The sequence below is a fragment of the Lonchura striata genome, chromosome 1 (assembly GCF_050655825.1).
Source record: "Lonchura striata isolate lonStrDom1 chromosome 1, ASM5065582v1, whole genome shotgun sequence".
Classification (NCBI taxonomy): Eukaryota; Metazoa; Chordata; class Aves; order Passeriformes; family Estrildidae; genus Lonchura; species Lonchura striata.
Window position 1 is genome coordinate 33,805,825 of NC_140703.1, and position 14,051 is coordinate 33,819,875.

The 14,051-nt window shown below is 44.0% G+C and overlaps 1 protein-coding gene across 10 annotated transcripts in view; it reads left to right on the plus strand.

Moving 5' to 3' along the window:
• Window positions 1-14,051, plus strand: part of MYO7A (myosin VIIA) — a 97,541-nt gene that overhangs the window by 27,571 nt on the left and 55,919 nt on the right. For 3 of the 10 annotated variants that reach the window (XM_085574139.1, XM_085574147.1, XM_085574141.1), the window contains exons 3-4: window positions 11,108-11,221; window positions 12,210-12,362. In XM_085574139.1, coding sequence (XP_085430265.1) covers window positions 11,108-11,221; window positions 12,210-12,362 — 267 coding nt within the window. Of the gene's footprint in view, window positions 1-3,424; window positions 3,511-7,874; window positions 8,044-11,107; window positions 11,222-12,209; window positions 12,363-14,051 lie in introns of those variants that run through there. The other 7 variants (XM_085574162.1, XM_085574138.1, XM_085574142.1 and 4 more) reach the window with 7 other exon arrangements.

A 14,051-nucleotide genomic window follows, 5' to 3' on the forward strand; every position in this document is an offset into this window, starting at 1 on the left:
ACCTCTTCCAGTGCCTCACCATCCTCATTGTCAAGAATTTTTTTCCTGATACCTAAACTAAACCCAGTTTTTTTACATCTTGGAGTGCCTTTTCTCCTTTTGAAAGGATGCTGCTTGTATTCTTTGCACCTTTGTTGCTGGCACCTAAGGAACAAAGAGCAGTAGTGAGATGTTTTGAATTGCATCACAAGCATGGCAAGCAGGATTTGTTTGTTTTGAGTTATGCTTTCTCCTCACCTCCATTCTTCTTAGGGACTGGCTTTTCAAACACATCCCTGAAGTAGTCAGCTTCTCCCTTCAGCAGTCATATAAAAAACTCCCTCAGGATGCTACTCTCTGAGCTGCAAAATAATCTCCCACCAGAACCCCGCACTCTCCCCAGTAATCATCACAACCCTCAGAGGGTAAGCATAGATGGTGTGTAAAAAGGACAGATCTGCTCAGATCTGGTGTGGCAATGAAGGAAAAGTAGCATTATTCCCCTTTCATTCACTGTTTCCAAAGATGAGATATTCTTTTTAAGTAATAGGGTTTGTCTAGACAGATCAGTGTGACTTTGGCTAATTCAGACCCTTAGCACAGACACATTTCTGCTGGGAAAAGTGCATTTACACAAGTATAGACTACTACTATATTGGAAAATAATATATTTGCAGTATGATTAAGAACCTCTTTGTACTAAGTCTGCATCTTTGCTTATGCAGTAATTGCTGTGCAGATTACAATAGTCCCACATCTATTTGGTACACAGGCACTAACTGCAGACTAGGTCTCCGTGAGATGGTGAAATTGCAGAGAGGAGCAAAGGAGAGACTGAAGTAAGGAAATTAAGCAGAAAGCATCTTCCCACAGCATGGAAGATAAAGCTAAAACTCTGAAACACAATTTGACAGGTTGCGTGTGAAAAGTAAAAGATATTTTTATCACAGATGGTAGAAAAATATTATTTGTTTCCAAAGGAATAAAATCAGCCAAAACAATTAAATTCATGTGGTTGTTTTTAGGCTTCTTGGAACAGTCTGCGAGAGCCAGGATTAGATACATCCCTTTCAATTCACATTTCTGTGTATCATCTTCTTTTTTATTATTTCTCCCTTAATCAGTACTGTACAATGTAATTCAAACTGTCCTTTCTGTGAATCATTGTGATCTTGAAAAGGCTGTATGCCTCAGAGGCAGAAAAATGTTTTGTAGACATACCTATTTACCTCCATATGTTACATAGTTCTGTAGCTCTCATGCTCATCAGCTGGGATTCTGCTTTCATGAATCTAATCAAACAGTTCTCTGCCTTCATCCAGGGAATAAAGCTCATCCACGAGTGTGGCAGAGCATCCATCAGCTCTGCACAGTGATGCCACCAGCAGGTACCTCACAGGCAGCAGCTCCACTCCCATGGCCATGCTGCCAGCTCTGTGTTCTTGCTGCTCTCCTTTCTCCTGCACTGGGGCTTTGCTTTTTGCCTGGGGAGTTAGTTCAAGGACTAAACCAGCAAAACACTTTGCAGAAACATGGGAAAATGTTGCTGCTGGGTTCATGCCCTGAGCTGGTCCACTCAGGATCAAATCAAAGAAGAAAACCACAGATTCTTTAAGGCTGATCTAGTGCAGAGCCCCTGCAACAAGCACAGACATCTTAAACTGGATCAAGTAGCAGAAAGCGCTGTCCAACCTGATCTTGAAAGCTTCCAGGGGTGGAGCATCCACCACCTTTCTGGGCAATCTGTACCAGTGTTTCATCACCCTCAATGTAAATTAACTTCTTCCTAACATCTAATCTAAATCTCTCTTCTTTTAGTTTAAAACCATTGCCACCTTTTCCTGCTAAAAAGTTTGTCCCCAGATTTCTTGTAGCCTAAATCAACCCTACTTCAACTTGAAGCCATTCTCCCCTGTCATATCACTACATGCCCTTGTCAAAACTCCCTTTCCAGCTTCCTCTTGGATCTTCTTTAGATACTGTAGAGGCTCAAAGGTCTTCCTGGAACCTTCTCTTCGGCAGACTGAACACCCCAACTCCCTCAGTTTGTCTCCATAGAAGAAGTTTTCCAGCCTTCTGAGCATTGTCATGGCCTCCTCTGTCTCACTCCAACAGGTCCATGTCCTTCTTATGTTGGAAGCCCTGGAGCATGTGGGGTTTTACCAGAATGGAGGTGAGGGGAAAGAACCCCCTCCCCTGGCCTGCTGGCCACACTGCTGGGGATGCAGCCCAGGATGCAGTTGGAATTCTGGGCTGCCAGTGCACATTGTTGGGTCATGTCCAGTTCTTTATCCATCCTGTCCTTCTCAGTGCTGCTCTCAATCCCTTTATCCCCTGGCCTGTATGGGCACTGGGGCTTACTCTGACCCAGGGGCAGGACCTTGCACTTGGCCTTGTTGAACCTCAGGAGATTCCTGTGGATGCACTCCTTGAGCTTGTCCCTCTGGTGGCATCTCATCCTTAAGGTGTATCTACTGCACTACAGAGCTTGGTACCATCAAAGGGATGGGAACAGACAGCTCAGTGGTATTGTCCAACCTTAGAGACCTGTTGGAATTCCTCCCAAACTATGCCTTGAGAAGGAGATGGCACTCCCTTAGTACCTTCCTAAAACTTGACATATAGAACAACATTCATTTATAGAATAATATCCAAAGTATTTAATTCTGGATGGGTAAGGACAAGGAGTTTCCATCATGCCTGCTATTGCAAACAAAGGAAGATTTAGCTGCACACTTGGTTGTCTGGGGGTATGGGGTTTTCTGTTCCTGGCAGGTTTAGACTGGATCTGAAAGTTCCCAGGGTGCTAACCAGCAACCTCTTACTCCTAAGACCCGAAGAAAGATGTCTTGGTCAAACAGCACTGAATTATATGCTCCCATCCTAAAGTGCTCCCCTTCTGATTCCTCCTGTTCTTATTTTCCCTCAGTCCAGTTTTTCAGATTTGTACTTCTTATGTTGTCTTCATTTGGATTTCGTCCATTTGCATTTAGGACAGGACCCTGCCATGTGGCTAAAAGGCTCAGTCTTCATTTCCTGTTCCACTTCTGCATCTTAGCAGATTTTTCAATCACATCCCAAGCAGCATCCATCAGCTTTTTGTATGAGACCTGATAGGCAGGGCTCTGGCTCGGCTTTTGGGTGGGTGACACCCGAGGACAGCTTAATCTGCTTGCAGCATCAACGGATTGCCGGATTCTCTACTTCGCCCGTGGCAGTAATGCCATAAGAGTCACAGATTAAATCTTCTATCTCCATGTTTGTCTGCATGCTTAAACTCCTCTCCTGAGCCAAGAGGTCCCAAACAGTCAACAACAAGCTCCTTGCCAAAAGCCAGGGAAGAGGTCAAGCATCACTGGGAGATGAGCCTCCTTACGCCACACTAGGTTGAACCCTGGTAAATCCAACTAAATCCATAAATTTTGTTCCCAGAGCCTTTGACTATCCCTCAGCACCAAATGGCAAAATGTTGGGATGCATGCCATATTTGTGGGAAGTTTTCTTCACTCCTGTCAGTATCAGAGTTACAGGGTGAGTAAGCAGTGCATCAATTATTGAATTATTTAACAACTCCTCTTGTATCTCTCCCCTTGCTTCAGGAAACCTTTGTGTGTAGCTCATTACCTTGGCTGACAGCTGGTGCCTGATGTGCTACAAGAAATTGTGAATGGAATCTCCTTTGAAATAGGGAAATTATTAATGTTACCAGCTACCAGCATGTGTGCTTCTCTTCTATGTTATCATTTATTATTAAGCAGAAATGCAAGCTTTTTCTTCTTTTTCTGCCTCTTCCTGATGATAGTTGCAAATGCACAACTAAAGATGAGTGCAAAGAATAGCAATGAGCAGTCCTGGTTCTCCCTTGGGTTCCACAGCTGTGAAACCAGGAGGGGCTGCATTAAACTGAGCAGGGTACACCTGTGTAATTGAGAGCTGAACTGAGACAGGTGATATCTAGAGGTGATGATATGTGGTTTTAGTAGAGCACAGACATTCTACTGCCTGAAGGATTCAAGTAGCTGCAGCAAGTCCTAACTGGCATAATCAGCTGCAGTGCACAAGTACATTTGGATTTTAGTCTGCTCTCTAAATCACACTGAAATTTGGAGCTGGGGGAACACCCTATGTTTTCATTGGTGTCATGTGCACTAAGGATTTTTTTTCTTCAGAGATTAGCAGGAAGGGAGTAAAGGACTCAGCTCTGGTAACCTGAATATGTGATTGTGTCTGTTTCCATAAGAAGAAAAGCCAACAAACAACTGCACAATCGCACAAAAAGGTTGGTTTACATCTGCCATCAGTGGTATGGCCCACAGATAACATTTGGCCCACACAATACATCAACAGTAATTCTGCAGGGTATCATCTTTCTTATTTTAGAAAAACAAGTTTTAGAGCTGCAGGGAGTAACTGCTGGCCTAAGTCCATAGACAGCCTCTGCTAACCACTGATTTTTCCACATCCTTCAGCAATTTACTTGAGTATCAGCCCTCAGGGATTTTCAGTATTCATGCAGTGGGTAGGGGCCACATGTACTGTAGTTTTTTCAGTCCAAAATCTCCTCTTCACATACTCCTGTAGGTCAGCATCATCTGACCTAGTTTAATTACCTGCTTTGGTGACCATAGAAGTGCCTCTTTTTTTCCCCTTGAGTGTAGAATAAGCTAGACTAGGCTAGGATATTTCGTTTGAAAGGGATGATCATCTAGCAAAGGTCTGGATGTCTTGCTGAGAGGTGAACATTGGGTTAGTTGTACCTGACCTTTTGTCACTGAATAACTTAGCTTTTCAGTGCTAGCTGCAAAATAATTGATTCAGGAGCACTTCATCCACCCTGATAGTGTCTGATGCATTTTCTTTGTGACTGAAAAACAGTCTGGGGCAAAGAAACCCAAGCTTTCATTAAACTGGGTGTTTCACCTGCTGTGAGGTGCTTCCTGCAGGTGAAATTTCCCTTCTTTCTCCAGCAGTAAGGTCCATGCCACTGCAGTAGCACTTAATGGGAGCTCAGGCCTCAGCAGCAGCATGAACTCATTGCCTGTGTCACATCAATTCCTTAGGATAAACATTTACTCCTTACTTTGATTATGCACAAAGCGTGTCGCAGCAGGACCTTGATCTCAGCTGTGGCTGCTGCTGTTTCAGAGGTGCAGTAAATCATCAGAGCAGGGTCCAGCAGGAGTCTTCTGGCTCATACTTCTGTCTCTGCAGGGAAAGGTCTAATGTTACCCCGGGGAGCTGTAATCTAAACCGGATGGCATTGCTGACAGCCTGCCAGCCAGCTAAAGGTTTATTTTCCTCCACTGTGGCCCTCTCCTTATTGTACTGTGTTTATTTGTTTCACACATAAGGCATTGCACATTCCCTCAGAAAAAGCAGGTTGATAGGAGGCTTAGTGCTGTGGCTCTGCCTCTTGATGCATAGAGAAGAGAGGCTGGTTTCCAAGTTGGGTCATCCCTTCCAAGGAGCAGGGTTTGCCATTCCAGGAGGCAGCACGCTCAGGTCATTCAGGCAGACCTCACTGCAAATGCTGGGTGTTTCTGGCTGACATGTGTGACTCTGCCTCAGTGTGCCAAGAAAATCTGCTGCTAGCAGAGGAACAGTGAAAAAAATATAGTGGTAATGTGTGAAATTACAGATATTCAGCAGCCCCAGTGCCAGGAGAAAAATAAGCACACTCATATAGTAGGACTGCAGAGGCAAGATTCAGCCCTCTAGGGTCCCATCTGTACTTTGGATCCTATTCCAAGGATAACCTAGGGCAAATCATTGCAGTCCTCTGCTCCTTACTTTACTCTTTGGCAGTGCACCATGATACACAATCTCAGAAATACGGTGCAGGGTATGGCTGAGCAATGATGGTATTGTCTGCTCCAGTGCAAGGTGAGATAAATACTCCAGCTGCTCTCTTGGATCTGCTGCTCCCACACTACTCCAGTTTCTGTGGCACAGCAGTGAGGAGAGGTGTTCTGGTGAGTAAAGAACCTCTATAGGACCCCAGTCAAATCCCAAGAGTTTGTCCTAAGGATCCCTTTATACATATTTAATCAGTTTTTCCTTCCACATGGATCCTCTCTTTTTTTTTTTTTTTTGTTTGTTTTTTTGTTTTGTTTTGTTTTGTTTTGTTTTGTTTTGTTTTGTTTTTTGACATCTATCTTCTGCTTTCTGGGAGAGCAGAACTGCAGTCATTTACAGCACTGTGTGTTCAGGTCATGCTGGAGGTAGACATCTCCCCTGAGATTGCTACATTCACTCTGTCCTCTTCTCCCTGCATTACTATCATGCCTCATGTACATTTTTACTTGCTCCTTTGCTGGACATCCATCTAATTAATATTCACCTGACTTCTTATCCATGAGACATGATCTCTTCTTTAACTTTCCCTGCACAGATATACAAGTGTGTAGACTTATACACCTTATTGTTCTGGGGCAAACCTTCAAAGTTGCCTGCCCTTTGCGCAAGGGTTGCCTCACTGTCATCACTGCAGCTCATGGATCAGCAGAACTGCAGCTCATGGATCAGCAGAACTAGCTCATTCTGAGTTTAATGTGCCCATCATCTGCTGTTGTGCCCATCATCTCCAAGACTGTGTCCCTGTGAAGCCTCCTTTGTCTAGAAAGCTTACCTTCAAGCATAAAAAATCACAGAATCATTAAGATTGGAAAAGACCTCTAAGGTCATCGAATCCAACCATTAACCTTACACTGCCAGGCCTTCCAATAAGCCATGCCCCTATTCTCTGTTCTTCGTGGACAAATGGATTCAAAACCTCATGTAATCAAGGCATTAGTAGAGCTTTGCATTAAAACAGTGATAAATGAGAATGTCTTAGCAGCTGCACTGTTTTATCTAGTTGCTCTGGTCTCTATAAATGGCACTGCTTTAGATTCAAAATTTTAATGGATGAAATTAGGGCCAAGCTATAGTGATTTGAAATTCTCCAAATGACCAGCAAAACCTTTCTTAGATGAAAATGAGAAATTTCAGGTGTATCTAATACAGGACAAGAAAAAAGCAAGTCTGAAGTGACTGTAAAATGCCTTGTACTCTTCTGGTTTGGTCAGTGGTACTGATTAGTCCTTACTACAGCATTCCTCCCTGTAGAGAAGGAGTGATTGCAGAAATGGGTCTGTGGAGCTGGCAGGTGTAGAGTCAGTACAACCTCATTATCTCCATGCTCCTTGTACTGAGCCCATTTTCAGCACAGGCTCTCCTCTCACCTATAGGCACGGAAGCCGTGCTGCACTGAACACCTTCCACTCAATTATTTACAATTCAGTTGCTATGGATCTACTCAAGGCGATCAGTTTAAAGAAAATGCAGATGGCCTCTGGTTTTGAGTTCCGCTGCGCTTTGGTTAATTTGGTATGTAAAGGTATTAGGTTAATTAAATGCCATGTGTTGCATGGGGACTGACTGCATTTGTGGATTATTAAGTATCCTAGAGTGTTCTGTGCTGAAAGTTCTCAAGCTGGCAGACAGTTATTTCACTAAGAAAGGAAGGTAACAGAGAGAAGTCGTGGGGAAATGAAGAGGTTTCCTGTTAATCCTGGAGTTGTTTTTTCTGAACGGGAAGTTGCAGTGTCCTTCAGGTTCTTGACCAAGTATCAGCCCTTGCTGAAGCGACTGGAAGAATTTAAATGAAGAGAAGCAGAATTGTACAGTTTTCTTTGAGATTCCCACAGGGCTGTTCACATAAAGTGAGCATGTCAGCTGGCCAGGGGAGGACCATGGCTGGTGCGTGGAAATTTTCCTGCTAGGAGAAGATCTTTACCAAGAGCCATATTGTGAATCAGGTCAGAGGGTGTCCTGTGAGCAGCAGGCATGGTCACACCGCAGGGATAGAGCAAACCAGCCACCGTATTCGGGCATTCATGTTGGAATACACTTAGCAGGGAGAGGGACAAATACCACTGCAAAGTTTTGGAGATGTTGAAGAAGAAGAAAGTCGTTTTCATGCAGCCATGCCCTGAGGTGGTGGAAGATCAGGAGAGAGACCAGGGCAGATGGACACTACTTCGCAATGTCAACCAGGTCCTGAAGCCCACGACCATGTTAGCGGTAAGATAGGGGGTCCCAAGTCCTGGGCATGGCTGGAAACTTTCAGGCTGCTTTGAAATCTGTCTTGCTGTTGATGGGATCCTTGTACTGCTTACGCCAGCTTCTCTCACCTTCCTCCTTTGTCCCCCCCGCCAAGCACTGTAGCTCCCCTGCAGTGCAACCTTCTTGCTCTTCACATTTGGAAGCTCCTCCTAAAGATCCTCTCTGTGAATTGTGTGGATCCGTGTGTGGTGTTTCCTCCTCTTGCAGCACTGTTTGGTTGTCACTGCCCCCAGTTTGTGAGGTCCTGGGGGTCTGCCCCAGGGCAATTTGGAAGATTTTTCTAGTTTGGAAGGATACTAAAACCCACTGGCTGCATTGAGGAGGAAGAGGCAGACCATGTTGATACTGTAAAGGGTCTGGTGGTGTTCTCATTTCTCCAGTACTCTGTCATGTATTTTGGAAAATAAACTTCACCAGTGTAGGCACAAGGCAGATTATGCAACTTGAAAGCCACAGCTGGTAAATGCATGAATCACCCTGATTTGCCCTGAAATCCCCAATATATCGGCTGGGTTTGGGGCTGATCCGATGGTGATTGCTTCAGCAGAAGGAATGTAACTGACTTCCATGGGGTTTATATGAAATTGATTGAAGTCAGAAAAGGAAATGGGTTGGCACTCTTAATAAATGATGTTATTTTATAACTCCCTCAACTTCCTGAGCTTACCAGCTTAGCCCATCCCATAAGACTTTTTTCACCAGTATTAAGAACTGCATTTTAATGGGTTTAAAAAGAGCAGTTTGAGGGGATAAGCACTCTGTGCATTAGGCAGACAAAGCACAGAAGTTGTCTTAGTGGTAGCAGAGTATCAGTTTACCTTGGGGAGGGCAGACTGCCTTTCATCTCAGCTGTGTGGTAATACACCATATGAAGCAGGCTGCTTTTACAGCTATTCAATATTAGAGTTTTTTTTAAATGGCATTACAATTCTTGGATTTTTGATGAAGAACAATTTTTACAGAGCTACTAAGGTGTTAGAAAGGTTTTCTGCTGAGCAGGAGCTGAGCAACCCAGCTCATCTCTTGCTGACACCTTGATCAGGTTACCCCCGGTGTGCACCCCCCCGTGTGCATGAATTTGCCGAGTGATGCAGAGAGGATAACAGTGCTGAATGTTCTGAAATGCTTTGAGAGTTTTAGATCAAAGGAGCTAAAAAAATAAATATTAATATAAATGGATTTATAATGTATCTGCTCCTGACACTGCCTTCATTAGTTGTGATTTTTTTGCCTTTTTAACTGAATTATGAGATGTGAGATTAAGACAGTTAATAAGAAAAATATATTAATACTATATTTTTATGAGCTGGATAAAGATACTTAGAGCTGTAGCACAACCCTCTGAGGAAATGAAAACCCAAGCTAAGGACTGGATACTCAGCTCCATGAAACAGGAATTACTTTGTTGTTATCCTAGTGCAAACCTTGCAAGCAGCTGTTAAGGGTAGAGTCTGCCACAAAATGATTGGGAATTCCTGGTGTGTAGTTTCTCCATGTGTGGATCGCTGAGTGTAACCTTACATCCTGGTGGTACTTACAGGTTTGTGTCTCTTGGAAGACTTAATGGATGACTTGGATGGTGACATCTCCAGTTGTCACCGCCCAGCACAGAGATTAACACTGTTTAGCAGCTATTGGGCCATACCAAATCTATAAATATGCTCTGTCCACAGAAATGTGGATACTCAGGAAAGGGATTATATCAGAGGACATGCAAAGTGATGCATCCTGGTTTTCCTTCTCCCTCTCCCAGCAGTTTTTCAGGACTTCAAAAGGTAGATAGCACATTTGCATCATGCTTAATAGGTACAAGTGGAGCTGGTCCCCAAGAATGTGGTGTTAGGTGGGGCTATAAGTCCACAGCATTAATCTCAGATTCATGAATGAAAACATACCTGACAACTAGATTGCTCCCCATTTTAATACCCTTTCACCTTGCAAATAGGGGTGGAAAATAATTCTGCTTTGTTCCATCATGGATCTTGCTTGGGGCTTTAGTTTGGAGTTTGCTTTTGTATTGAAGAAAACAGCTTCTTTAAAAGCTTTTTTTGCATTTGAGTAATTTAATATCCACAGAGCTGATGAGCAGATAGTCCCTGCCCAGCAGGGCAGAGGTGTATAGGATCAGTAGTGACATGAAGTGAGTGGATAGAGGTCAACTGCTTGCTGTGTCTTTCAAAGGGAAAACACAGAGCTCTGAAATGAAAGAAGTAAAAACATTTGAAACATGTAAAAGGACACAGCCTTTTGGGATTATGGATGCTAAAACTTTGCACAGCTTCAGGACTCAAGTGAAAGTGCTCACAGCAGATAAAATCCACTGAGAAGTATTAAATACAAACATCCCACCTACACATTGCTGTAGGTGGAAGAACTCCTGAAGAAGAACATATATCTGCCTCTCTGTTTATGTTTTTAACTCATCTTTAGTTATTCCCTTTTCAGCAGTCTCCAAAGAATATTTGATAATGGTTCTCTGCAAGGAAGAAAGGTGCCCCAAGCCTCCAGATAAGGCTTAGCAGAGCTCAGAACAATCTCCTAAATGCAACTTCCTAGGTACATTACACAGAGGAAAACCCCTACCTGAGTGGGTTTTTCTGCCTGTATCACTGTTCTGTAACCACACTGTGACCAACAACCACTCATGAGCTTGAGAAGCAGACTTAGGGCAGTGGGGCAGCAGAGAATTATGTCCATACGCTGTATGGACCATGCTCTGCTGCTGGCACCTCGCAGCGGATTTCACAGATTCATGGAATCATTAAGGTTGAAAAACACTTCAAAGATCTTCAAGTCCAACCATTAACCCGGCAGCAGCATGTTCACCACTAAACCACATCCCCAGGTGCCATATGCAAAGCATCTACTTTCCTGAGCCTCTGTGAAAAGGGGTGGTTTGTGGTTTGCAAGGGAAGTCATCTGATTTGTGCTAATGACTTGGCTACAAAACATCAACTGCTTGTATCCCAATGGATGTTGAACTCCCTGCAGTGCTGAGTGTAACTTCTGTCTTTGGTTCCAGGGGGATTATGTGTGGATGGACCTCAAAACCGGACGGGAATTCGATGTCCCCATTGGAGCGGTGGTTAAACTGTGTGACTCTGGACAGATCCAGGTCGTGGATGATGAAGGCAATGTACGTACAAAGGCTTGTGATGTCCCTTCTTCAGATCTATGGCCTTGCTAGGCCAGGGGTCCCAGGGCCATGGACATACTCTCCTGTATGTCCTTGGGAATCAACTGTGCCATAGTTTTGTATGTGTAGACATGACAATGTTGTGTCCCCATTTTCGTGGCTGTACTGGGAGTGCAAGATTGAGAACCTTCTTGAGAACAATGATAGCAGAAGCCCCCAAAATACATTTAGGTAATTATTTGAGCAAACCCACTTACACCTGAGGTTCCTCTGTTGTTATCCAGTTCTTCCTTAACTCCTACCAATACCTGATGTGCCAAACTACTGTTTTTTTCTTCAATTCCCCACCTCTGTTGTTCTACAGTGGTGGCTGGTTTAGAGTAAGGTCTGTATCAAGGTGGTTCTCTGTGCTGCTTTTTTTTTCTTGCTGAAGTAATTGTAAATGTTCCCACTCTCTTCAAGGGTAATAGAGATTTAGTTTGGCAAGGTTCTTGTGGTCAATTTGTAGTGGCTTTTGAAGCCCTTAGAAGTGCTAAGTCTAAATAACGCTGCCAATAAAAGTATGACTTTGCCAGCCCTGTCCATCCCTTTCTCCTTTTCTAAATCATCTTCTCTCTGCTCAACAGTATTTTGTGGGAGAGGGTTAACCAGTGATGTGAAAATGTGAAGGGGAAGATGAATGTGCTGTTTGTTATAAACTCCCCTGATGTGCTGGATGACCACGTTGCCCTGGAGGAGATTCCTGCCAGGATGGCTTGTGTCTCCTGTCTCTTGTTGCTCCAATAAAACTTCAATAAAAAGATGTTTTCCTTCTTTTGTTACAAATCTTTCAAATTCGTCACTGCCTTGCCCCAGGAATAGAAGCTGTGGCACATGTGCTGATGATCTCTTGTGTGTGTTCTTCCATCTTTGGGGTGGGCTGTTTGTGTCTTTCATCCAAGTGGTCTCTCATTTGACTTACCTTTCTGTGGCCTTGCTGTTTTCCCAGGAGCACTGGATTTCCCCGCAGAATGCCAGCCACATCAAACCCATGCACCCCACCTCCATCCATGGGGTGGAGGACATGATCCGCCTGGGGGACCTGAATGAGGCAGGAATTCTCAGGAACCTGCTGATTCGCTATCGGGAGCACCTCATCTATGTGAGTGTCCACCTCACCTCACCTCTGGTTCTGCACTCCATGCCCTGCTCTCCTTAGCTCTGGGGAACCCAGGTCAGGGGGAACTCTGATTGAACTGAGCATTTGGGTTTCTACCTTCACCTTGTCCCAGGTGGCAAAGGGCTTCTGACTTTGGAGGACATTGCAGAGCTTCTAGATGCCTCAGTGAAAGACTCCATGAGTTAGGCCACAGGCAAAGTCCACACCACCTTGCTGTCCTGCCCCTGTAAAAGTTTTGGGCATGTATATTAGCTTTCTGCACACAGAGTAACCAGTTTAACTCAAGTCATGAGCATATTGTAGTCACCCTAAAGCAAAAGCTTCTCTAGAGGTGTAAACTACATGCTCAATGTGACCCTTCTGCCCTCTCCCCCTGAACTAGTAATTTATTTAACTCAAGGGGCTGAAGACAACCATTGCTGGAGGTGGAAGGGGTGGAGAAAGGATGATGAGGGGCATGCATGAAATAACTGGGAACAAAGAATTAAGCAACTCCCAGAACAGTTCTAAAAAACCTTCCTAGTCTGTGTTCATGGCTTATTAGCCCTGGGCTGCCTGGGATCCTGGCAGGTGATCTCTGAGGACAGCAGTGTCCTTCCTTAGGTGAGCTCAGTCATGTCATGCCCAGTGGACCCAGTGCAGCCTTGCCCATCCAAACAGACATTCACAGATTGAGGGATTTACAGGGAACCAGTCAGAGCTGCATCTCTCTTCTCTTCTTCGCAAAGGCCACCTCCCCAGGAGAACAAGAGTCAGCATTCAAGTCTCTGTGCTGGTTTTATCAATGTTCTCTCTTCAGACAGAAATTCAGAGTACACATGTGTTTGTTGCTAGCTAATGTACTCAAACAGCCTCTGCAAATACAGAAAATTTGGTATTACTATTAAATCCTACCATTTTTAGATGTTCAGGTAAGTGCTTGCTATGCCTTTGAAGGCCTTTTCAAAGCCTCCTGGTCATTTAATTTTTAAAAGGCTCTAGAGACTACTAGATTTTCAGGCTGGAGGGAATTACAAGACAGTCAGATTTCACAGATAAAATAAGCTAACAGAGTGTGAGTGGGATTTTATCTATCAAGTCTGTTTGTTCATCACAGCTTGATGTCCAGTGCTTTTTGATATGATGATTTTGGATTAGGTCTGGGCAGTGATGGAGCAGACACCACTCTGCTGCATAGGCTGTTTATATGATTGACAACTCCTTGTCCCTCTCTGGGAGATATCCAGCTCTTCTTTCAGAGATGGAGTCCAATCCTGGAGGAAGGGGACATGGATGCTGAAAAGGCACCCATAAGTCCCCAAAGCCTGGAGGAGAATAGAGACCTCCAAATGCTTCTCTCACTCAGACACATTTTTTGTTGTGCATGATGCCTAAGGCCCTATATTGTCAGTTTAGACAAAAATAGTATAATCAGAAAATTATTCCCACATTATATGAACTGGGTTTCTCTCTTTATAATCAATTTTTCTTGCCATTTATAATGATAAACTAGCAAGTTAATAGCTCAAATTCATACTTGAGGTGGTGTCTCCATGGGCATCCATGGCAGTCACCATAGGTGTAACAGAGTCAGCAGAGACAAGATTGACTTTCAGCTATGCAAACAGAAGTGCTTTAGAGCTGACTGGAGCTTGGATATCATAGAGGAGTTTATGTTGGAAGAAAATTTTA